The sequence below is a fragment of the Mya arenaria genome, chromosome 11 (assembly GCF_026914265.1).
Source record: "Mya arenaria isolate MELC-2E11 chromosome 11, ASM2691426v1".
In the NCBI taxonomy this organism is placed as follows: Eukaryota; Metazoa; Mollusca; class Bivalvia; order Myida; family Myidae; genus Mya; species Mya arenaria.
In genome coordinates this window covers 49,736,932-49,763,346 of record NC_069132.1, presented here as the reverse complement: position 1 = coordinate 49,763,346, position 26,415 = coordinate 49,736,932, and the positions used below count along the sequence as shown (strand labels likewise).

At 34.0% G+C, this 26,415-nt stretch overlaps 1 protein-coding gene across 5 annotated transcripts in view; it reads right to left on the bottom strand.

Annotated features, from left to right (window-relative positions):
* Positions 1 to 2,751: 2,751 nt before the first annotated feature.
* LOC128208763 (uncharacterized) overlaps positions 2,752 to 26,415 on the bottom strand; it is a 77,173-nt gene continuing 53,509 nt past the window's right edge. For all 5 annotated transcript variants that reach the window (XM_052912338.1, XM_052912339.1, XM_052912341.1 and 2 more), the window contains 10 exons: positions 19,507 to 19,655; positions 18,459 to 18,533; positions 14,384 to 14,549; positions 12,386 to 12,542; positions 11,755 to 11,873; positions 8,044 to 8,459; positions 7,424 to 7,617; positions 6,297 to 6,459; positions 5,258 to 5,426; positions 2,752 to 5,134 (listed from right to left, as the gene is read on the bottom strand). In XM_052912338.1, coding sequence (XP_052768298.1) covers positions 4,920 to 5,134; positions 5,258 to 5,426; positions 6,297 to 6,459; positions 7,424 to 7,617; positions 8,044 to 8,459; positions 11,755 to 11,873; positions 12,386 to 12,542; positions 14,384 to 14,549; positions 18,459 to 18,533; positions 19,507 to 19,655 — 1,823 coding nt within the window. In that variant the 3' untranslated portion in view covers positions 2,752 to 4,919. The remainder of the gene's footprint in view (positions 5,135 to 5,257; positions 5,427 to 6,296; positions 6,460 to 7,423; positions 7,618 to 8,043; positions 8,460 to 11,754; positions 11,874 to 12,385; positions 12,543 to 14,383; positions 14,550 to 18,458; positions 18,534 to 19,506; positions 19,656 to 26,415) is intronic.

Below are 26,415 nucleotides of genomic sequence, written 5' to 3'. Positions count from 1 at the left end.
AAGTCATCACTGTGTAATGCTAGCAATATAATAGTCTGTTCCCGGCTTTGTTACCATAGAAGCGTTGAGTTTAGATGATGTGCATACTTTCCTGAAGACATTCACAATAGTTGTTGTTATAGAATGTTTTATGTGTTAGTTATGCCAAGAAGTGTTGTTTTCATTCCTTTAGTTATTTGACAAAAAAAAAAAAAAAAAAAAAAAAACGTGCATAATTTACTAACGTAACATATTTCTACATTCCATGTTCCATGAATGTAGCTTTTATGTGTATGGACTAATGCCATGATTCAGTCAAAAGTAATATTTTCACTATTTCCATTGCCATAGTAACCAATTTCTATTTGGATGATTAATATAGATGGCGTGATTTTCTCTTACTTTTCTATGAACATATCAGGTTTCGTGAATGTAGCTTATATACTTTTTTGAGTTATATCAAGATTCTGTGAAGAAGCAAAATTTTCCTTGTCATAGGTACCGCAATGTTTGTCAGAATGAAATAATAAAACATGTCCTTTCATACCAAGTTTCATTAACCTCGCTTGCATACTTCTTGAGCTGTAGTAGGATCCAGTCAAAAGGTGGTAAATCACTAATTTAGTTGCCATAGCAATAGTCTGATTGTACAATGATGTGCATAATATCCTAATGGCATTTTATCCGCATACCAAGTTTCAAATAACCTAGCTTGCATACCTCTCGAGTTATTAAAGTGACCCTTTTTTCAAGACATACAAATAAACGGAGCGTGAAACCGGTAGGGAACAAATAAGTTCAAAGTATAAAATGAAATCATTCTTTCATTGTGCACAACTTTACATTGCCATCTATTATATTAATCATTTTCATCTATTCTTTGTAGTATTTTTTAAAGACAAACCTTTTTAAAAGAAATTCAAAGTACAAGAGTAAATAAGTCTGCAACTATGATGCCAGAAATAATGATTTTTTCACTGTGCACAATTTCACGTCAACTCTAGTACTTATATATTCAATTAACTTCAAGTTTTGTTATCAAAACTAAACATGAGTAGATAACTTTGCAACTTTGTTAAATACCTTGATAAAATCAAGTGGACAGTTTGGAATTCTTAGATATATCTGGAGTTATGACCCTTGATCAACTGCGAAGAAAGAAAAGATTACTTTATCATATTTTTCTCCTAGAAAATATAAACAAGAGGGCCCTGAAGCCCTGTATCGCTCACCTGATCCAATTCAAGTGTGAAATAAGTGTTTTCAGGGCGAGGGCAATTGAGACAAAACTCTTCCCTATCAGCCTTAGACCACAATTTGAAGGGTCATCTTCATTTCAGCTACTTTAGATCATATAAGGTAAAGTAAGATGGTGAATTGGTTATATGGGCTTTACCGCATACCAATTCAGGTTATATGGTGCAAAACAGGACTAAAGATTTGGGTTTCACATCTCATTCACATCCAAATATAATCATTAGGTATGGAATCAAAACATTTATACCTGCTTGAATTAAAAAAAATATATTACTTAGATCCTTCCTAGTGACCAAGTTGTTTTTTTAATATCACGGATGATTTTTTCAATATCACCGATGACCCAGTTGCAAATCTTACCTTGCTGTAATAAGTACATTCTGATCAGGTTTCATATAGATAAAGTAGAAAATATAGCCTCAACAGTGTTTTAACAATGTTTTCTATGATTTGACTACATGACCTAGTTTTTGAACTCGGGTTATCCAGTTTCAAACTTGACATAGACTTCATAAACACAAACATTCTGACATAGTTTCATGGTGATTAAAGAGAGAATGCAACCTCTACAGTGTTAACAAAGTTTTTCTATGATTTAACCTAATGGCCTGGTTTTTGACCTCTAATTACCCAGTTTCAAACTCTACCTAAAGATCATCATGAATAACATTCTGATGTTCCATGAACATATGGTCATAAATGTGACCTCTAAAGTGTTAACAAGCTTTTCCTTCAATTTAACCTGGTGACCTAGTATTTTACCGCACATGACTAAGATTCGAACTTGGCCTAGAGCTAATCAATAAATACATTCTGACTAAGTTTCATGAACATACAGTTATAAATGTGACAGTGTTAACAAGCTTTTCCTTTAATTAGACCTGGTGACCTAGTTTTTAACCCCAGATGACCCAATATCAAACTCGTCCAAGATTTTATTGAGGGTAACATTCTGACCAAGTTTCATTAAGATTGTGCCAAAATTGTGACCTCTAGAATGTTAACAGCAAATTGTTGACGACGGACACAGGGCGATCACAATAGCTCACCTTAAGCACTTTGTGCTCAGGTGAGCTAAAAACGCATCAATATGACGTTTTAAGCATGTACTTTTGTCTATGGAAATTTAGTTCCAGTTAATTTGAATACCTTGAACATTTTTTTTCAATTATTGCATAGGTTAACAAAACGACGACACCATATCTTTTATAATACTGTTATAGGCATAAAACCAAAAAAACGAGCTTAAAAATTGTTTGCATTCGTAAGAAGTGGTATATTTCTACTTGTGGATAAAAATTGGTATATGAAATAAGTGAAGAATAATAAGAGTTGTGTTCTGTGGTTCTATGTTTCTGGATTGTGATTGTTTTTTGTGTTCTATGGGATTATGTTTAATCTTTCAGCTACTGAGCTTATTTCTGTAATTTTTCATATAAATATTGCAACGACCTACCCAGCCAAGGCAAACTTCTAAAAAGCCAGGGAGATGTGAAAACACAATGAACACCGAGATAACGAGTAACAGTTTATAATGTATTCGTATATCTTCGAATCATGAACATCAAACACATGTATAGTCATCAGATAACAGATTTAAGTTACATGGACTCTCATGTTTTTATATTTGGTAACAATTAACTATCTATCGTTAAATCAACTTGTTCTTTATATAAGGTCAAACTACCAGACCTATCTGATTTACGGGTACTCTCAAGCCCTACCAAGCTATTCAACGTCAAAAGTCAAGCTAGCTAATCTGGGTGTGTAAGCTTATTTATACTCGCACTCGGGCTTTGCCCATTGGGTGAGTGCTCCGTTAAGATTGTTAGTAAATTTTAGGTTGTTGGAGCATAGTGCACTGACAGAATGTAACCCTGGTTAGAGCTACCTGGTTCTTTAACATGTATAGCACAGTCACACGGGACCCCCATTTTACGTCCCTCCCGGAAGACAAATTGTTTGGGTTTTTTAGTGATGCAACGGGAAATAGAACCTGCGACCCTTGGCTTGATAGTCATGTGTTACTACTAGACCACAGATCCGCCACAATATAGCTAATCTCGTTGTTGTTGTTGTTGTTGAGTTTATACAGGTCTGTCCGCGCACTATTATGGCTGCATTATGGCTTGACCCTGTCACATTCCAAAGTGTGACTTAAACAGGTTTTTGAAGCCAAAAGGGGAGTTTTACTTCCATCGGTTAATGGGAAATTCGCCAAAGGAGCAATTTCGTCTCTACGGGGCGGGAGGTCGTGGGTTCGATCCCGGCGGCCGCGTCATACCGAAAGACGTTAAAAGCTGGTACAAGTAGCTCCCTTGCCTGGCGCTTGGGATTTAAAAGGTAGTGCTTGGAAAAGTGGTGTACTCAGTACTGGGTCAACCCAGGAAAGTTGTATTCCGTGTATCGGTGCTTTACACCGAGCACGTTAAAGAACCAAGAGGTCTCTTCGCAAAGAGCTAGGGTATCGCACCCAGATCTCTTGTATCTCACTCTATATCTTCTAGTCTTCCAAAGTCTGGATTTGACTGCGAATTGCTGTCACTTCTATCTCATGTCACTTAAGGCATTAAACACAATTTAAGTCGTGATAGCGTCACGGCGGGGTCAAGCGATAATGCAGCCAATGGGCGCGGGCAGACCTTGATAAACTCATATAAACAAACAAACAGTACTACCAGTGCCCACCGGGCGGTCCGGCAGCCATGACAGTTTGTTCATAATATTAAAAATACATCTCCAAGACATTAAATGAATCAGAAACGAAGTGGCTCAATTTATATAAGGTCAACTATGAATAAATAATGATTATCTAATTAAAAGATGATGAAACAGTTATACATATACTTATCAATTCAAATACACTCAACACATACATGTACATGTAAGGTGGGTGGAGACCCCCTTGTATGCAGAAAGCAACAGAAATAAAATGATTGAATAAGATATTCATGACCCAAGATAAGGTAAACTTTAAATTATCAATTTATAAAACATATCATAGTCTTTTAATATATCTCAGTACTTTATATTAGTTCCACATAAGGATGTCAAGTAAATGGCCAAGTGAGTAGCCTGTATAATGATATGGTCATTTCACAAATGAATAAAGACCACTTCATTCGTTTAGAAAAGTCTCATCTCGACAACAACATTCTCATTCATTAGGTTAGATTATGATAAACTAACACATGTTGTACGCATAGAATCATCATTCTGATGTACATAATGAATGACCACATACATGTACTAAACATGTCAGTAAATAACTTTAATAATATGCAATCCAAAAGTACAAAATTTGATAACATAAATGTCTTTATTATTTATCAGTGAAATGATAATGAAACTTCACTGTTTCAATTTTTTTCGCTGTTTTCAATTTAAGCCTGCTCTCACATCCCAAATAAAGCCAGGGTTCACTGGGCTTATGCAGAAATAAAATTTGGCTTGCTTATTTAAAAAAAAAAACCACACTATTAAAAGTATTAAAATGCGTTCCTTTTTACGCATACAATAAAAAAGAAGAAAGTGATTCAGTATAAATAAATTTAACCCCTTGAACACGAAACGTAAGTATTTCACATGTGTCTATCCCTCTCGTAAATATAGCTTTAGGTGCTTACTAGGGGAAATATACCACGATTTTACACCCAAACAAACTATTATCCTCTTATAACATATCACTCAATTTTAAACAATGGCACAATATGATCCAATCTTCCACTGTCTCCACTAAAACTAGTCCAAAATATGTGAAGCTGCTGTCCACTTGTTGTCAGGCCTTCAATGATGGGAATCCAGGGTATGAAGCGCGTGTTCTTGACCAACTCGGTTGAGTAGAAGGACTCTATATTTCTTTGCAATGCACCACACAAAAAGTCGACATGGAAGGAACCTGGTAATAATACAAATTTTAACAATATTACATAACATGTAAAGCAGACTATAAAGCAAGTGTTTATTGATTTCATTAAGAGCAATTGCTGCTAAGAGAATGTGAGAAGATTTTGTTTCTTACTGCTATCGACACCCAGCTTTGGTGTTTCCTGTACTAAACAATTCATTCCAGCTGTAATACCCTCACTCGTGTTGGAATACTCTGAAGACTTCACTTGTATATTACTTTGCAGAAAATGCAGAACAACTTGTTCCTCTTTGTCCTCATCTATTTTGCTGTATTTTATCACCTGAACAAAAGAAAAGAATCAACAATGTAGACTTATATACTTTTCAAATCGCAGAGCTTAATTAAATTTTAAACCCTGGGGTTCATGTTTATTCCAACAAACACTTTCCATTAATCAAACTAAAATACAATAGATGTCATATTATACATGCATGTAAAATTCGGTATTCGTATACTGAGTATTTCTAAATAAACTGATAGACATACATAATTTAAGGAATGAATTGCGGGGTTGATGTCATTATCGGGGTATGAACGCAATTGGGTTGGTCAATGTATGTGGAGTCCAAAGGACTCCACGCGTACTTTGACCAACCCAATTGCGTTCATATCCCCGATAATGACATCAACCCTGCAATTCATTCCTTATATTTACACCAATAGATCAATATTTCATTCAAGAATTGTTAAAAAAATACTTCATTTCATTTAAGAAAACCTTTCAGTAATCTGTTCTTACCCATTCTGTAAATAGAACGACCCGACTATAACCGGAAACATATTTTTGAAATGACGTCACAATAACGCGGGAAAAGATCAACCACTTGAAATCACTTAAAAACGTAAAATTTCAACACTTCTGGTATCAATATATTTGAAATATAATAAACTAACACTTTTAAAAATGTTGATCTATATTTTACGGGACCTGCAGACACAATACAACCAATAACAGGACCAATAGCTTTCATGTATATTGTTATGTAATGAATTGCGATCCGAACATATCCGAAAATGTTGCGTTCATCGATTGATGAACGCAATTGCCGAAATGACGTTCATATAAGCAATGGAAGTTGAGGTGTAAATATAAATGGTTGGCATGCAGTTAAAATGAATATAAACAAAAAATATACATCAGAAGACTTACTTGTTGTACGTAGTCATTTACATTTTGTATAATGAAAACAAAGGCTGCTAATCGAAGCCTATACTGCAGACCCTCGTCTCCACACAGTAGGACACTAACACTCTGGTACAGGCAAGAGTTTTCATTCCCACTTGTCGTGTAGGCAGTGAACTGAGAAGGGACTCTGTACATAGAAAATAACAGATGATACAGCTTGATAAAGGTAAAATAATGTGTACCGGTAACTTAAATAAAACAATAGTTAAACATATTTGTACCATTTAAGAGTGTTTAATTTGTGTTCGTCTACTCCATGAACTCCCATATCAGAACAGTAACAAGCTTGAAGTAACTTAAAGCATGTTATGTGTGGTCAAATAACAACACTATTCATCTATATGCATGCTAGTTATTGTCTCGCTTGAAAACATGGTGCATAACACTGCTACTGCACTGTCCAAAGTGGTTTAAATTGAATATATGGGCAATGCGCTAGAGTATAATTTCATTTACTCGGTTCTTTGTGCAGTAACTATTACATTTCCAATTATATAAGACACGAAATTTCTCAAAAACAATAAAACATCCCTTTTAAATGGTTTATAACCAGCTTGTTATAGCTTTTAAAGTGACACTCTTTTTCAAAATAAATACAAACACATGAATTACAAACATAAATTTTGACTGATAACCCTTAAACTACTTACTTAAATAATGCATATACGAAAAATATTAACTACTGATGACAAGATTGTAACCGGGAATGTAATACTGGAGGCGCTAAAATATTAAATAATTGGTGAATGCTAAAAGTAGTGGTCTACTATAGTCTTATAAGGTAGAAATAACGTTGAAATACCGTTGATTTATGGTCATTTCTTTCAAATGAAACTCGGTTTCCTTCATTATAACCATTTTTTCTGACATTTATTAATCCATTTTGGAATATTGAAACAATATTAATTGTGGTAAATCTTATTTGAGAGTAAAAGTGCATCTTTAAGATGAAGCCTGTTTAGTTATAGGACGTTTCACAACAAAACAGGCATTGCTGTTTCATTAAAATAATTACATGATAAATCATTTAAGACCCTATGGTATAATGTTACATAGCTCTGCATTGGAGTAAATGAATTCTCATTAGTTACCCTGTGCAATCCTGGCGCTCTTGTTTTATCTGTGTATGAGAAACAATCTCAGTTGGGAACCTAAGCAATTCCAATAATTCCACTCCACGTGTTTGAGACGTTTCTTGTAACCATTTCAAAACTGCAGGCCAATTACATTGGTTATAACCTTGCTGCCGAATGACTTTCTGGAGGACATCTTTAGCGATTTGTTCCTATAACACAAAATTGATAATAAAATGTATCAAATATTACTGAATGATATTTGTTAACATATCTACTGGTGATTTTTTTAATATTTTTATTCTACTTGCTAACATTTCAATAAGAACATCATAAGGAAAGAGTCTTCAGAGGCAAAAGGTATATGAATAGTAGCAGTCTTTGTCTGGTTGTGTTTGATAGTAATGGGTGCAACACTGTAAACTAGCAAATGTCAATTATATTTGACAATGCAAGTTGCCAAATGGGGCTTAACGAAATAGGTGTTCCAGACACCATGAACAAAGGTTGCGAAAGGGTACCACTTTTAAAAGCGCTGTTTATTCTGTATTTTGAACACTTGTGCATTCCAGTTATTTTTTAATTTAGACTTAATATTTGGAGTAATATACATCATACATTCCAAAGCACACACATACCTTAACTTCATCTGTTATGGGTTCTGGTGTATCCTTCTGTATGTCCCTCTCCTGTGGTATGTCCGCTACAGGAGAAACTGTCTTTGACAGCCCACCTGCTACCCTGTGCATATTTCCCATCATCTCACCAACAGCAGGTTCATCTTCTTCACCGTGTTCAGTAACACCATGCCTTACTGCTTCTACATCAGTTTCTTTGCCTTCTGTATTTTTACGTTGTTTATTGGGTATGTATGTGGTTTGTTCATGAGAATTACTAGGATTTTCATCGCAATATTGCTCTTCATTTTCCAGTGTTTGTTTTCCAACTTCACTTTGATCATTCTGTATAGGCTTGGAAAAGATATCAAATTGTTCCGATTGTGTACTCAAGTCGTCTCCGCCACTCACATCAGATTCACTGTGTAAAGGTTTTCCTGGAATAGAGAATCAGAGCATCATATTGCTTTATTTGTTCCTTGAGTCCTCAAGTCCTATCATATCATTCACTTGATGCATGAATGGTAGCACTTGAATAATTGTCAGTGAAATGAACTGAAAAATGTAATAGCACTTTGTTCAGCATTTGATTAAATACATAAGGAATAACGTAACTTTCTGATTCCAATAATCAAATGGAAATAAAACTTTTTACGATATCTCCAAAAATATGACTATTAAACTATTACGATATCTCAATAATTACATCTGCTATGTGGCATTACAATGATATTGTAAATGATAAACACTGCTGTTATGGTCAACTTCCATAATGAGGCTTGAGGCAAAATGTAACACATACCTGAAGTAAATACTGAAGAAATTCAAAAGTCTGCATAACTAGTTGTAGGAATGATACAAAGTAACATATATACTTTTTTAACTCTAAGGCCACACCAAATTGATGTGTCGTTCTGCAGATTTACCGCACCTATTTCTTTAAAAACGTAAATGTCTTTTATGTGCGTCCACATATATAATTTTTAAGTGAACCAACGTTTTGTGTTAATAAGCTTTCTAGTCGAATGCAATATATTTGATTATAATTTTCCTATGCAGTTACATATCTTGTAAAAGAAAGTAACCGATGTGTTTTATACTGTATATCGACTGGTCTAGCATTGGTATTAATAACAAGAGGCCCATAAGGGCCTATGCTCTACTAGCATGACTCTTGTGGTCATTTTAATCCAGAGCATGTATGTATGGGTAAAAGGCAACAGACATATAGTTCACGTTTTGTGTCTGGGTTACCTGAAAACGTTGCACGTTCAACATCTGAGCCCAGAAAGTATTGTAAGCAGATTAGTTGCATAAACTATTTTAATATGTGCAAAGTAAAGGTCATCTGACAAAAAAAATGCTTTCAAAACTGTACTTATGGTAAAAATTTCTGAAGTTTGAAAAATTAAAAAAAGTTTGTCAAAAGGTCAAAGTCAAGGGTATCTGAGGAATACATTGATGCTCCTTTGCAAAACTGTAGACATGGTCTAAATATCATTGCTGAAGCTTCAAGAATAAAAAAGAAGGTCAAAAGGGGTGGGGCCAGCTTTGGCCCAAGGGGCATATTTTGAGCCTTGTGATGGCTTATTCAAAATAGCAAGTGTTTGCAAAGCTGGTTCCAACAAAAATATTTTCAAACATTCCCAATTTAAGTATACCAAACCTGTGAACCTGGGGTATGGCCAGTAATGACCCCAGGGGCATAATTTAAACAAACATTCACAAGCAATTGTGCTGAGGTGGATGCACAAACACACAAAACAGCTTTTCAAACCTTTCCCAATTTAAGTTTACCAAACATGGGAACCCTGGGCGTGGCATGTAATGACCCCAGGTGCATAACTTGAACATTAACATTCACAACCTGGAATTTTGTTAAGATTAATGCGCGAACTACAGACACTTAGAATAGAGCTAAAAATGGCTTTTGGGCTTTCAACGAGAACAAGGCACAGTAATTCACAAAATCAACTGCAGAACCAAAAAGCAAATTGTCTCCCTTAATCCTAGACTTGACTTTACATGTAAGTGTAAACTTGGCTAAAAATAGAGTTGGCTCATGCAAACCTGGCTAAAAATAGGTAACTAAAAATAGCATTTCTTTAAAACTTTCAAGGCCCATAATCTAGGCATGCATGGGCGGATATGGCTGGTTTTCGAAAGGAACCAAGCTCTAATTGATATCTAAATACTGTACAAGTTTCATCGAGATACAATCAAAATTGAAGACTGTATCGTGTTAACAAGAAATTGTTTACAGACGCACGGACGCACATACTACGTACACATTACCATCGCTAAATATCAAACAAAATGGCAGTATCTGGTATACATGTTTCGTAATTTGATAACTGAGGTGAAATGTTGTTTTCTCACTTCACCGAATTCATCTTGGAAGAAATTTTTCAAAAGACAACATTTGACTGTGAAATGTTTGTTATTATGTATGTGTACTATTTTGCTACAGAGGCCATAATCTGATTCAAGCCATGATACTTACGACTATGATTTGACCTGAAGACATTAATGATGTAGAATACATTATTTTCATTATTAAAAATGATATTTCAAATTTGTAATTTACCAAATACTGACAAAACCAACAATTGCCATAGGTAGACTTTGATATCTGTTTTCTTATATAACATAATCTGGGATCATGAATAATACAACTACCAGACCTTAATAGAATTCTGCAAATACTGTACATTTTGGTAAAAACAGACCATTGAATATTCAAGAAATTCAAAACAGAATTAAATGAAGTGTTTTTGTACTCATAAATTGGTTGATGCTGCCATGCTAACGGACTTGACCAATCTTCCCACCAAGGTTTAAGATCATAAGTCCAAACCTCTAAATATTGGTATGACGAGGTTTTTTTCTCTTTAAGGTTGCTGTGACCTTTAACCTACTGACCTCAAAACCAACAGGGACATGTGCTCATCATGAAAAACATGCTCATCAAGTTTGAGAACCTTAGGCCTAGGCATTCACGAGTTGTAAATCAGACAAGCTGTGTTCAAGATAACTGCGCCTGTAACATTTGACCTACTGACTTCAAAATTGAGAAAGGTCATATGCAGGTCTTAACCAACCACCATACTATGGTCTAAGGAACAAATGACCAAGTATCACAAGTTCTTTGTGTTCTAGTTTCCATGACCAAGATTTTTGGCCTACTGACCTGAAAATCAATAAGGGTCAGCCACTGGTCATGATCAACCTCCCTTCCATATTTAAGGACCTTAATCCAAAGCGTTTTCACTTATCACTTGGACATGGTTTGGTCTAGCAAAAAATGAGCCGACATGAGCAAAGCAATATACACCAAGTGTTTCACAGGGGGCATCCACTGGTCATAACCAACCTACACACCAATTTGAAGACCTTAGTCCCAAACATTCTGTAGATATCAATCTGACAAGGTTTCCGGATATACTGACTGACTGATGAACATGTGGAAAACAAAATTACTCTTTTTTCGAAAGGGGGCATGAATAGAGTATATTTTGAAGTATAATACAATGAAATTGTTCTGCACTGCGTTACCATGGTGATTTAAATGTTTACATTTCATTTCATGTTTATTATTTTATCTTTAAACTCTTATCAGTCTATGAAATAATTATTTTGGTTTACAATGACCATCTAATTACTTCTCCTAGGTTATTAAATGTTGGTTTTGCTAGATAAGTGTAGGCTATTTTGGATCACCCCTCATACTACCTAAAATTTCATGGATAGTCTCTTCCAGATCTACTCTCTGTACGCATTTTGCTACATCGATCAGCTTTTGTATCAGAGAGTCCCGGGATGTGCCTTTTTTCATTTCACGATTACGCCACCTTCAAATACAGACATGCACATAATAAGAATTTGGTTGACAACACATACTTTATAAAACAGTAACATTGCAGAAATCTTATTTCAAAAACTAAAAATATTGAACAAGAAATATATATCACAATGTCTTAATCAAAGTAAAAAAATTCTTCCACCATCTTATGCTTCACTGAGCATGGCGTTTATTTTACAATGTCAATGGAGCAATTATTACTATGATAAGATTGTGGGGCATAGTGGTCATAGAAAACAGACAGAATGTAAGCCTGGGTTTCTTTAAAGTGCATCAGTGAGACTGTTACCGGATCACTGTTTCACATTTGGAGCAGAGTTAGGGTTAGTATTTCTGTGGTGAGGCAGAGGGTCGTTCCTGTGACCTCTAGGTTGACACCACGGATAAACAACATTTTATTGAGCAAGGGTAAGTCCTGCATTGATAAAAGTGTCTATAATTGTGCATTATCAAAAATTATTTTGTTTTCATATCAAATGATACTGTTCACTTGTAACTTACATAATCAATGCATGGCGAATCTGGTCTTGCACATGAAAGGGATGATCTCTCTGGATTTGTTCAATTTGGACCTGTGTAATGTTGAGCTCTAATACAAATGCTTCCCATTCTTTTCCAAGGTTGTTGGATATGGCAGAGCATTCTCGATCTGTGATTTCTATGAAAGCAGAAATAATAACTAAAGCTATCACAGACGTGATGACAACCCCTACACATTGCTTTGACACAGGATGTTATCAATTTATAATTACTCAGGCAAATATTGAAATAACAAGAGAAGAGTGTCACATAAACAGCATACTCCATTATTACACTGCTTTTAAGTTTAAGGATTGCAAAGTTTTGGTGAAACATGCATGGATAATTGTAAAATTAGATTACACCAGAATTCTAAGTGAAATAATGATGGGGCAAAAATTGCATTACCTATATTCAAGACAACGTTACCATGTAGAAACTTTCAATGCAAAACATGATATGTGCTGAATTATTGACATATATGTGCTTACATGCAAAATCTTAACCAGAATTTCTAAGTCAAATTTAGTCCATACTTTGCAATTTATGCAATATAGAATAATATAACTGGGTTATTTGAGTAGAGTGGGCTGAGCACTTTTGCTTAAAGTCTCAATGTAATACATGAAGTAGTTGCCTGCATATCATTTAACCTATGTGTCCTTACATGCAAAGTTGTATAATAAAAGCCCATAATTTGCTTTATATTGAAAGTACTGTTAAGAGTATTGGATAGTTGAGAACACATATACAAAGTTTCAATGCAATACATGATGTATTAGCTGATATAATGACTTAAAAGGTGCTTACAATGCAAAACCTTAACTATATAATATTATATACTGACACCAATGGTAGGATGAGTAATATAGCTCTCTTTATTCTACCAAAAGTAAATCTAAACATGATAAATAGAAGATAATTTTAAGATAATATCAAGGAGAGTGATTCTTATTTGCCACAAGATCAATCTAAAATAATCATGAGTGTTTAACTGATGTTCAAGGACTCTGTGACCTAGTTTTTGACCCCAGATGACCCATATTCGAACTTGAGCTTGAAATCATCAAAACAACCTTTCTGACATATTTCCAGGATATTTGAGCTGAATATGTTACCTAAAAGTGTTAACAAGGTATTTCCATATTTGGGCTCTGTGACCTAGTTTTTGACCCCAGATGAGCCATATTTGAACTTGAGCTAGAAATCATTAAAACAACCTTTCTGACAAATTTCCAGGATATTTGGGCTGAAAATGTTACCTCTAGAGTGTTAGCAAGGTTTTTCCATATTTGGGCTCTGTGACCTAGTTTTTGACCCCAGATAACCCATATTCAAACTTCAGCTAGAAATCATTAAAACAACCTTTCTGACAAACTTCCAGGATATTTGGGCTGAAAATGTTACCTCTAGAGTGTTAACAAGGTTTTTCCATATTTGGGTGCTGTGACCTAGTTTTTGACCCCAGATGACCCATATTCAAACTCGTCTGAGTTATTACTGGGACAAACATCCTGACCAAGTTTCGTGACAATTGAGGCAAAAATGTGACCCCTAAAGTGTACACAAACTAAGTGTGGACGTACGACGGACAATCGTTAACCCTACAAGCTCAATCTCAGCATACGGCTAAGGTGAGCTAAAAAATAAAAAATAAAATAAACATGGGCCATAATTTGTATTTAGGGTTAAAATGGAGTTATGTAACGTTATTGTAAGATGGTCGTCATTAACTTAGGTGATAAACAATGGACAATGATCATCACAGTCCGATTGCAAAAAATATCACTGAATTTTCTTTTCTTAGATTGTTTTCAGCAATTGAGATAAATAGGTGTGTGAAGTTATATCAAATGCATTATTCTTATTATGACATTTTTTTTAATAATTTAAATATATGTTTAAAATGATTATTTTATTGCATATGACCTGAAACAAACTGCATCCACAAATAAATATGTAAAAATAGAAATCCCCTACCCTGGTGTTCATTGAGAACATCAAGATCTTTTTCAGGGTTGAGATCATTCTGAATGGGCTGGTGAAGTGGGCTGGATTGTTTGGTTGGTTCATGTGTTGGCACTAATGGCTGGTCCTCTTCATCAACAGGACAAACTCCATACTCAGCAGAGACTGGAACTTTTCTCTGAAAGATACCCTGCATCATTTTAGAGTTATATAATAGGTTACACTGTTTCAAATCATCCGCTGAAGAGCAGACCTTCAATGTTCTAAAGATTAAGCTCTACCCTCAAAGCTATTCAAGCTTGTGAGCCAAGGAGTGGATACATGTAAGTGTGTAATATTTAATCTAAAAAAAAGATTTTGGAATCCGAGCAATTAAACTTCATAGCAGCTAGCGACTAAGCGTAAAAAGGTCTCTGATTGGCTGACAGAAAGTTTACCAGAAGTTTATAAACTTTTTTGGGTGCACCTCAGATCCTAATGGCAGAATGTATATAAGGATATGATTTTAATCAGCCTTCTGCTTCAAATGATATTAAATGAAGAAATGTCATAAACTTACTTAAAAACAATATTTGTTGTAATTTAGGTTGAAGTTAGGGTAGAAGTGGTACCTGTTTTTGTAACTTTAACTAAATTGCGTACTTTTGAAAGATGAGATATAAGGAAACCAGTATGAAATGTGGTGAAACTGACTAAACTCAAGAATTTTGTATTATATCTGGTACAGTGTGTTCTTGTCAAGTAATATGAACATTTGCCACTACCTTTGCTTAATATCCTTTTTTGCAGAGTACATGGCGTGTGTGGCTTTTCTTCCAATTTAGGATGAAAGTGGCATTTTCGTAACATTTTAAATTTTCAGAAAAATATTCTATTCTATTAAAATTATTGCCATAGCATTCAGCCAAAACTCCAGCTGCCCTGGGCAATCGTCAGTGACCTGCCACAAGCGTGACAGTGGCCAATCCAGAAGACAAACAACCGCTGTAAAACGGTCTATATAGGAAGGGTCCATTATTCGATCAGACAAGAAATTGTTTTTTTATAGATGCATATTTTGAAATAGTTTATTGAATTTTGTGATGTATTGTTAAGTTCTTTTAATTTGAAACAAAATCTAAATGAAGCACATTAAGTGATTACAAAATGAAATTGAATATAAATGATTGAGTATAATGAAAGTGTAATGAAAGAACGAAATCATGAATGAAATCATAAATGAAATCATAAATGAATGAATGAATGAATGAATGAATGAATGAATGAATGAATGAATGAATGAATGAATGAATGAATGAATGAATGAATGAATGAATGAATGAATGAATGAATGAACAAACGAACGAACAAAGGAACGAACAAACAAACGAAAAAAACAAGCAAAAAAAACAAGCGAACAAACAAGCGAACATTGGACACCTTGTAGGAAATGCACAGTGATGTGAGTTACAGTGTATTCTTTGATAAAGTGATGGTGTCAGTCAATCCCTGGATGTTTCGAACCAGTTGTTCCTTGGAAACAGAAAATGGCCCATTGGTACCAGCTGGTTACTAGTAATGGTTTTCACACAGTGACAGGAGAGGATGTGTTCCGACCCTGCTGCTTTAGAGTCTTGGACTGAGTAATGGTCAGAATAGGCAACAGTTTGCCCAGTCAGGATATGGGGATTTTCGCTGAAGATCTCATTAAATCAGCACAGCAAGAACAACAAAAACGTACTGTGGAGCATGGTGCCATGTATGAGTTCTTCCACTAAAGATATTGACAAAGACATAAGGCAATACATCAAGACATACCTGCCTAGCATCATGACACAAGGAAGTCTTAAATACTTGATGGTGCTTTACTTTCAAAAGAAAAGAACTGATGCACTTGTTTAAACAGGTGGCAAATGAGTTTAGGGTTTCTTTCTGTGGCTTCTTTGAATGAACTATGAATTTACTTTTGCTCGTTTATATTTTATTAAAAAAGTTGAGTTGAGCTAACAGTTTAGATAGTTCAAAGGTTGAGTGTTCTTGCGTTATTCTAATTTGATTTACAGTTAAAAATGCAAATACACATGTTCATGTATTCATAATAAAAACTGTTTATGTTTATCCATGATCAATATTTGTCACAAATTTTGTGTAATGTTGTTTACATGTATTTAAATGTTTAATTATACTTTAATAAATGCTAAAATGAAAATTCTCTACATACTTAAAACAAATCAATTTATTAAAATAATCCACATGATTATGCATGAAAAATATTTATCTGAATTTTAGCCATTTTAGTCTTAAAAAAAAACACCTAAAATTATCCTATGCTCATCCTAAAAAAAACAATGCACTAGGACCTCTGTAGGACGTCCCATCTTCATATACTTTGAGCGCATCACTCTTAAACATTCTGACAATGGTCCTTGAGTAACACTTAATCTTAAAAAAATACTATTCAACACTAAATGACCATTAGCCCAATGAGTTTTGTACATTTCAACAAAAAGTTTTGTGACTTTGTTCACTGACGTCATGGCGTGTAGCAATTTTAGATCACGTGAAAAAGTCCATAAAAATCACCATTTTGACAACTTTTTAAATGTTTTAAAGTCGTGCATACTATATTTAGTTACCCTTTTTTTATATGAAATACTGTCCTTTTAATAAACCATACAATAAAAGAAATAAGAACTGACTTATTGGTCCTCATGACTCATCTGCCAATGGATGTGCCAGATGTAATTTTCCAGCATGGCTAGATTCACCGGAAATATGGTGCAATAAAGTGCATTGCAGAACATCATAGCATTGCATGCCTTAACAATTCTTGAAAAAAAAAACACATTCAGAATCCCCCTTAAGCCAATGCTAGGGGCAATGCTATTGTAACTGTCCATGAGCAGTTCATCTCACCTACACTGCTGTTCTATACTCTGGATGTTGACTTCAGTGAGATAGAAATAAACAAAATACAATAAAAACAAGAGCTGTCATAGGACAGTGTGCTTGATTTTACTCAGCTTTGTCTTTGAAATAAATGCATTATTAATGTTATATGTCCCTGTCCAAATAAATCAAGAAAATTTGGCTATAATTTGTATTTATGATAATATTGAGTAATGCTATTAAACAACAAAGACTGTTTGAAGCCCATTGAATGAAACTTATTTGAAACTCAAAGTTGCCCTATAACTTTAACCAAACCTTATATCGTTATAAGCATATCTAGGTGCATAATCTGTATTTATGGTGTGATGGCCGTACACAACTAAACCCTAAAACCCAAGTTGCTCAAAATCTTTCTTAGTCGATAAAGGGCCATAATTTGTATTTAGCTAAATATGTAGTTATGTAACACAATTGTGTGATGGTCTTGCACATCTGTGTTAAGCATGAAGTCCATTGAATGAAAAGTTGAGTTATAAGTGAAAATGCCAGGTTTGCTTAAACTTAAACCATTCTTTCTAAGGTGATCAAGGGACATTATTTGTACTTAGGATAACATGAGGTTATGTGACCTAATTGTATGATGGCTGTCAACAATTGTATGAAGTATGAATTGAATGAAGGCTATAGGAGTTATTAGTGAAATCCTAACTTGCCCTAAAACTTGAACTTGACAGTAAGTCAACCAGAGGCCATTATTTGTAATTAGTATGAAATGGAATTATGTAACCTAATTGTGTGATGGTCCTGAACAACTGTGTGAAAAATGAAGTGAATTGAGTGAACAGTATTAAAAATATTTATCCTTGTTCTTTGAATAGTCAAGCTAACATGAGCCCAATGGAGTGAAACACCAATGCTCAGCTAGGTTTTTTTTTAATCGAAAATGAGCAAATCACAACACTACTATGCCCAATACTTAAGTTTCAAAACTAAGGCTATGACAATCTGACACCCTGTATGTGATACTATTGGTAATAGCATGTGTATGTATCACCATTGAAATTTAAGGTACTGTAGTTGTTTTTGCTATTGTTGTAACAAGGAACAACACTTCAAGGCAGCATCAAGCCACAGACATTTATCACAATTTCAATACAATAAATTAACATGTATAATTTATGTTTGCAAAACAGTAACCCAAACTATTCAAACCTACCTGTTGGTTTTGTCTTCTATTTATTTCTGGAGTGTCATCAGGAGTCTCATGATGGATATCATCATTCAGCTCATTCTTAAAAAGATTTGTGAATGACAGGTTCAATTGAGACTTATAAACAAAACCTAAGTTACAGTCTTGGGACTTACATAATTTAATAATAGTGAATTTCACAATAAAAAAATGTCAAAGACTCTTAAATTAACACTTTGCCTGTGCTTAACAATATACTTAACCACATTGAATCAATTTAACTTTTCCAACCAAATTTACTATTACATCATTTGCAACATAGAAAAGTACATACACTAAACAAAATTCCTAACCAGCCACCTAAGTAATCTTCTAATATTCCTTTCCCTTTGAAATAAGCCTAATTACAAATTAGTTTTAAGAAAAGACCATTACCTCGTACACATGCTGTGAAAACTTGGTTCACATATTTTGCTTTGTAAAAAAAATACAGTGTCTCAAATGACAACACTCTCAATCATAAAAGTCACAAAATATAACATAGCGTGTAAAGGAAGAAAAATAAAAAATACCACCCTTAATCACTTTAAAATGATATTACATCATATGTGAGACTGAAACACAGTCATCAACGGCTTAATTAGTTCAAATGAATGTTCAACTATAACATTACCATCTATGTGAAACAAAGCCTGAGTCAAAAGATTGCTAAAAATACAAATACAATGAAAATTTTGATTCCCTATATATGGAATTTGCATTGTTATTTCTTTTCCTTGTGACTTTTGGATTTGGGAGTCATTAAACGGCATATGAACTGTGTTTTTTCTGCCGTTTATGCTTCGATTTAGCTGAAATTTTCAAAGACTATTGCCACGAGATAGCGGATATCGAATACTGAACTGTATATTTATTATACTTAATGCAATTTTCAGGAAGGTTACTTTACTAAGTGGCCGGTTAGGAATTTTGTTTAGTGTATTAACGTTTATGTTATATATAATGACAACATATTAAAAGTTGATCAAGTTAAAGAATCTAAATAATATGAAACTTATTAAGTACAAAATTTTACCTTAATATAGACTTTGCCACCCTCTGTTTTTATATAGTCTCCTTGAACATGTATCTCTGTTTTATAATGGACAGACTGAGATGCATTTGAGCTGCCACAATTTTGCCCTGAAGCCCCATTGCTTGCACGTGGTGTTCTTGAATCAGGTTCTGCAAATATGATAGTGTATAAAGATGTGAAGAAATTAATAGCATTTATACATACCCTATATAATATATTATAGCCATTAGTGTTTCAGTATCTAACATATTTTCATGGAGTCACATTCTACTTAAAAATAAAGTTTGTAAATATTAATAAGTACCGTAAATAAAGGGTCACAATTTGTCTTTTAAATCATATAAAGATCATATGAGTAAAAATCCAGAGTTTAACTAAAACTTTAAGCGAAATCCAACATGCATGTGTAATTGTTTGTCTTTTTGTGTCTTATAAAATCTTTCCCAACTGCAATTCATATTGAAATAAAAATACATAGTCTTTATATGAAAAAATGCTGTCAATATGATTCAACATTTGAAAACTTAATTAAAATTATTAATAATTAAAATTTTAGAAATTTTTTTTCATTGTATCAAACATTTATTTGAATAAACAATGATCATAACAAAAGACTTACATTTACCTCAATTTTAGTTTCCAAATTAATTCCAAAACTACCAGGATTTTTCCACATCCCAAAATACTATCATTTTATCAGTATGAACACAACTCAGTTTCAATTTATTTAATAAAGTCATCAAAACAATGTGCTAGCATTTGTTAAGGACACAGGGCTCTCACTAGGCTGAAAATTTTGGGAGAAGTGACTTCTTCCTTCAGGCAATTTAGGGAGAAGTGGGGAGACTTTAGGGAGAAGTGATACTTTTTGTAACACCTGATACAAAAACTATGCCATACCACTCACCTAAGTTTATATTCACATTAAAATTGATTGTTATAACTATATAAAATGTTCAAAAAATAATGTATCATTTTTGGCTCAGCAAAAGTGTATTTGTCAATATCACATAGTTTATCTCAAAAAAGCATCTAAAATGAAAAAAAGGAGAGCTAAAGATTTGAAATAATCAAAATTACCTTATAAATGAACTGTCAATATAGTAGGGGGGCGAATTTTGTTTTGGTACGTTCGGGATAGGGTACGAATGTCACATTCATCTATGCTGTTATTTACTTGTCTCTAGCTAAATAATTTTAAATATGCTGACATTTAAGAACCAAATGACATTTAAATCAGTGTCCTTGATGAAAAATTTACCAATACATAATGGGAGGTTGAAAAATTAACTCAGAAAATTGTTCTGACAACATGGCGACCTCGCCGATTTTTTTTGACATCGGTCCGGAACTATGACAGGAGAAAATTACTGTAAGTAAACTCTTCATAAAGCAAAAAAAAAATAAAAAAAAATGTGTTTACAAATCAATTTTTATCATGAACAATTCACTAAAACCAATCAAATATTTGGTGATACGCCATTTAATTTATTTTCTTAGCGCCTACTTGCCGATGGCCGGAGATGGCTAAGACCGTCTGCTTCAAAAGCAACAATGTTTAAATGCCTTGCATTGTTTATTCAATACATATATTTTTTTTACTTCATTAATGCTTGACAAGGTTTTTTTTTATAATTATGTCGCCTTTTCTATCTCATTTTAACGAACTTATATCATTTGATCAGGGTCTTCTCAATGTACATTCTGATTGGGTAACTTTCAATAGCTCCGCCTGCTGGTGATGTCTTGGTGACACGGCCCAATTATCGGATTAGGAGATTACCAATTTGTATGAATGGCTTATTGCGATGTTTTGACTAATGGGACAGTGGCCAAATACTGGCTGATTGACAGATTTACAATGTGCTAAAATTTTCGGCAAAGTCAATGTCGCTTTGATGATACAAATGGGCGAAGTCTGGGAATTTTCGGCGACCACTTTGCCCAAGTCGCCCCCTCGCGAGAGCCCTGCATTATACAAAAAAACTTGATACAATTCATGATTGCAATTCAGAAGAGTTATTTTTAGAGCAATAGAAATTGTTATGTGCCCTCAATGTGTCTCTAGGGCACTGCAGATGACCCATATTTGAATTTGAGCTAGAAATCAATGAAAACATATTTCTGATAAATATCAAGGATATTTGAGCCGAAAATGTTACCTATAGAGTGTTAACAAGGTTTTTCCATATTTGGGCTCTGTGATCTAGTTTTTGACCCTAGATGACCCATATTCGAACTTGAGCTAGAAATCAATGAAACAACCTTTCTGACATATTACCAGGATATTTGTAGTGCAAAAATAACCTCTAGTGTTTACAAGATTTTTCTATTCATGGGTCATGTGACCTAGTTTTTGACCCAAGATGACCCATATTTGAACTCGTCCGAGTAATTACTGGGACAAACATCCTGACCAAGTTTCATGACAATTGAGGCAAAAATGTGACCACTAGAGTGTTTACAAACTTAGTGTGGATGGAGAACAGATGACATTCATTGATCCTAATACCTCACCCACAGCCTATGGCTAAGGTGAGCTAAAAATGGAGAGAGGTTCTAAATGAGATGTGGTGCGACTGTGCAGAGTTGTTTTCAAATATTATTTTTCCCATTAGTCTAGATACTGTATGCTATTATTCCAAATATCAAGGATGATAATTTAACCAAAGAAAGTCTTGTTTTAATTTCTCAAATTCTTTTTGTTCAATCTTAACTGAGATTTCAAAACAATAAGGTGAAAAATATATATATGATCAGGAAATGTTTAAAAAAAAGCATTTAATGCATTTAAACACAACCATTTTACCTAGCATAACAACTCGACCATCTCAGGTAAACTTCGAGAGACCAGTCACTTTTTGTATATATAATCGTAACAATTTGGCCATGGCCAAAAGGCTCCGATTGTTGTAAATCTATGCACCCCAGCCTTGCAGGTGCTCTTCATGTATAACAGTTTATATCATTATGTTTTGACAGTATGAAATGAAAAAAAACACTCATCAAACTCATAATAATACGTCAGTTTTTATTTTTTGTGTACATCACTCATATTTTAGATATTTATCTGACCCGGAATCCCAATCGGAATAGCTACCCACTTTTGGTAAAAAAAAAATTGTATGTGAAGGATATGCCATTTCAAAATTTGTAAAAAGATCAGTCAAGTTACTATTATTTGAACTAGTGCTTCAAGTGTTTGATTTATTGTCTTTATAATGTATAATGCACCTGTCAATTGTAGAGCCAAGCTGGGAACTGCCTAAAAATCAGTTAACCGGTTAGCTCAGTTTGACAGATCTCCATGCAAGTGTTCACATGGTTGTCCATGGGTTCAAGCACCATACCAGTAGCATCTTTTCTCACAGGTTTACTTTAGAACCCATCATCCAGGGGTTGACAATTATGATTTTTTTTATTAAATATTACAGGCCATGTTCTTTTGTAAATTTTCAGATTGAGAAGTGCCTGGATACAGGGCTAGTATTGCTAACATCATTTGATACAATCAACTGGAACAAAGCTGAAATAGCTACCTGACCTGACTTAAAAATCGGATTGCAATACATCAGACTGGAAGATTATAAGTATTGAGATGGACAAAATGAAATCTGAGCCTGCCAAAGCTGACAGATTGCACAAGAAACACATAAATGCAGGTATTTGCTGAGATATTGTAATTATTTTTTGAAACTTCTCATTCATTTAGGAAGTTCAGTTGAAACAGTCAGTTGGCAAAAAAAATGAACAAAGGTATATACATTTTGAATTCTAGTTAAAATGAGAACTTAAGTGGCCAGCACAGAATGGTAAAATGCTAGTCTACCAATATGAATGTGCCTGGTTTGAATCAGTAAAGCTGATGAATGTACTGGTTGTGTAGCCAGGATGTGAATAGGTCTGCAGTTGGCTGAGGATGCATATCACTTTAAATGTTTAAGCGGCACTCTCACAGATTGTCTGTTTTACCAACTCTTTTTTTTATTTCTTGGTCTTGTAATGATTTTTTTATGCGAGTTTCTGAACACTGGTCATAACAGACAACTGGAAAAAGTGGATCGCTGCTTTCTTATATTAATTCAGTCAAAAAAGACCAATTTATGTGAAAATGCATGTTAACCATTCATATAAGATTGCTGACAATAAATTAGTCAGAAAATGTGTATATTTAAGTTCAAAATGTTTTATGCATTTTTCTTAAACCGTTAGTAACCCTTTAAGACATAAAACCTTAGTTTTCGACCTGAAATATGGAAGTCTGCAATCTAATATTTTGTCAGTAGTCTTATATAACTGATTTGCAGATATTTACGCAAAAAATAGGTAATTCAAAGACAAAAAATACAAAAGTTGTAAAAATAGTTAATTTGTGAAAGTGCAGCTTTAAATGACTATATGTTTTGATTTGGCTTAATTCTCACCTAAAATCCTATAGTTTTGTGACATCTAAATGGTTTGTTTTTAACAACATTACATGTGCATATGTATAAATTTGTTCTTAAATTTGAAATTTAGATTGGAAGATTCATTCTCTGGAAAGTAGAAAAGGGCATGTAACATACTGTTATCACTGCCATGACAGAAACCATATTGAGGAGCTGGTCCACCTGTAGGAAGAATTGCGCTATTGGTTGGAGCAGCACCATTCCCTGGCCTTACACCAGCACTTAGTTTGTCATAGGGAGCATTTCTGAGCAGTTATGGAGACCACTAACTATGCAGGTATATCATAATCAAAATCTTTGTTTATATAAAAAAAAATAATATAATTTAGCATCTGTTGAGAAGAAATTTATATTTCTTATTTTAATGCATTATCATGCCTAACTCATTTGACTTCAATGATCAAAGCAAAAGAAATGCAAATTATCAATCTGCAGATATACAGATGTAAGCTTTTTAATTGGGGAAATTGTTGCCACTTGTCTATTAATTAAAGAACACATTTATAATTAATAATGTTTAATCTGTACACAAATCATATGCCTTCTTTGTTTTAACCATCAGTGTCAAAGAGTCCAGCATGATAATGCATTAATTTATATGAACCCTTTAAACTTTTAAAGACTCCCTAAATCCAATAAAAATAATTGAACTTTTTTGCAGTTGTTGCAGTGAAACTTGCACAGTGTGTTTTCTGTGGAGATAAAGAGATAGTGTCCATCAATGAAGACCCAACTCAAGATCTGACCTTGTAAGGCCAATATGAAATAACTGTGTGGGAAAATGGGAAAAACCTGCAGTCAGGAATGCACAGAAATCATCAAAAGAACAGTGTTAAATTGATCTTGAATAACTTGACATTTATTTTGTTTGACATATTTATACATGGTGCAGTGAAAACATGCTTTTTTCTCATGGTTACTTAAATTTAGAATTGATAGGAGGGAACAATCACTATGTAGTTTCATGTTCATAGTCAGATCAAAACCCATGTACATGCCCAATTGAGCATTCGAAAATATAAAAATGGTACTTGATGTATGTAGTGTAAGTTAATAAACATAATAAACAAAAATGTTTAATCAATTTCAATTTATTATGCCCCCTTCAAAGAAGAGGAGTATATCGTTTGCACATGTTGGCCACTACGTCCGTCTGTCTGACAGCAGACCAAAGCTTTTCCGGGTGATAACTCTACAATTCCTAGACCTATTGTCAAACTTGACATGCAAGTTTGGTTTAACCAGTAGATGACCCCTTTTGATTTTATGGGTAATATGTTCAAAGGTCACAGTGACCTTGAACAGGAAGGTGTATTGGGTCAAAGTCAAGGTCACAGTGACCCTGATTGCTTTAAGGTTGTACTAATAATGACTGGACAAAGCCTGCATCCATAGGCCTTTAACAACTTGACTTTGGTGCTGGGCCTGACCAGTAGGTGAGCCCTATTGATTTGTCACAGAGACATTGAACGCAAAAAGATTGCCTGTGTGACAACTCTACAAAGTCTGCACCCATGGCCTTCAAACTTGAAATTTAGGTTTGGGGTGACCAGCAGATAACCCCTTTGGATTTGGAGGTCAAGGTCACAACTCCAGTAATGGTCATTAAAACTATGTCATTTACTTATTCCCTGCTGCTAAGAGGATACATGTTTATCAGCAAATATCAGCCATCATCTGAATGCGATTGAAAACTGTACCAACTACCCTCATACTTTAAATAGCATAATCTTAAAACTGCCTCAAAGGCATCTTTTGTCAATGAAAAACCAGCTGTCATTTCGGTCCATGCATATTTCATTCAATTGTCCAGATATTCTTGACAACATGGTGCTAATTAATGCTGCAGGTTTGAAATTTAAGACATTAGTTTTTTTTCTTCAGCACCATGCAGATTTATTAACACTTTTATAGTAAAAACACACTAGAAAACAAATTTAAAGATATTAGTTTTTTTCATGGTATGATGCCACAGCACCATGCAGATTTGTTTTCACTTTTATATCAAAGAAAGTAACTCGTACACAATTTTTGTAGATATGTGGACTCTGTTGATAGAAGTTCTGGGAGGCATTTTTAGGCTTGAAAGAGCATCATTTAAAGTTATATTTTTAGTATGTCCCTTGAATCTTGGATATAGTTGTATTGTATTTGCATTTTAAAGACATTGGCTTCAACAGACCCTAATGGAATGAAGGAATGTAATTGCTTGCTGAAACTGTTATAAGTGACGTCATAAATTGAAGCAATTTTAACATAATGAATATGCATTTAAATAATTTAAAGCAGTTCAAACTTAGGAAACTTGAATTAAGAATCTTGTAGGCCATTGGATACATGATCAAGTAGGGCCAATATATTTGTGCTTATTATAATCACATTTATCTTTCTTCATCTACCTTAAAGAGTGTTCGTCATTTGCATGAAATCATTTGATCACGTTTCATTTGAAAAAACTTTG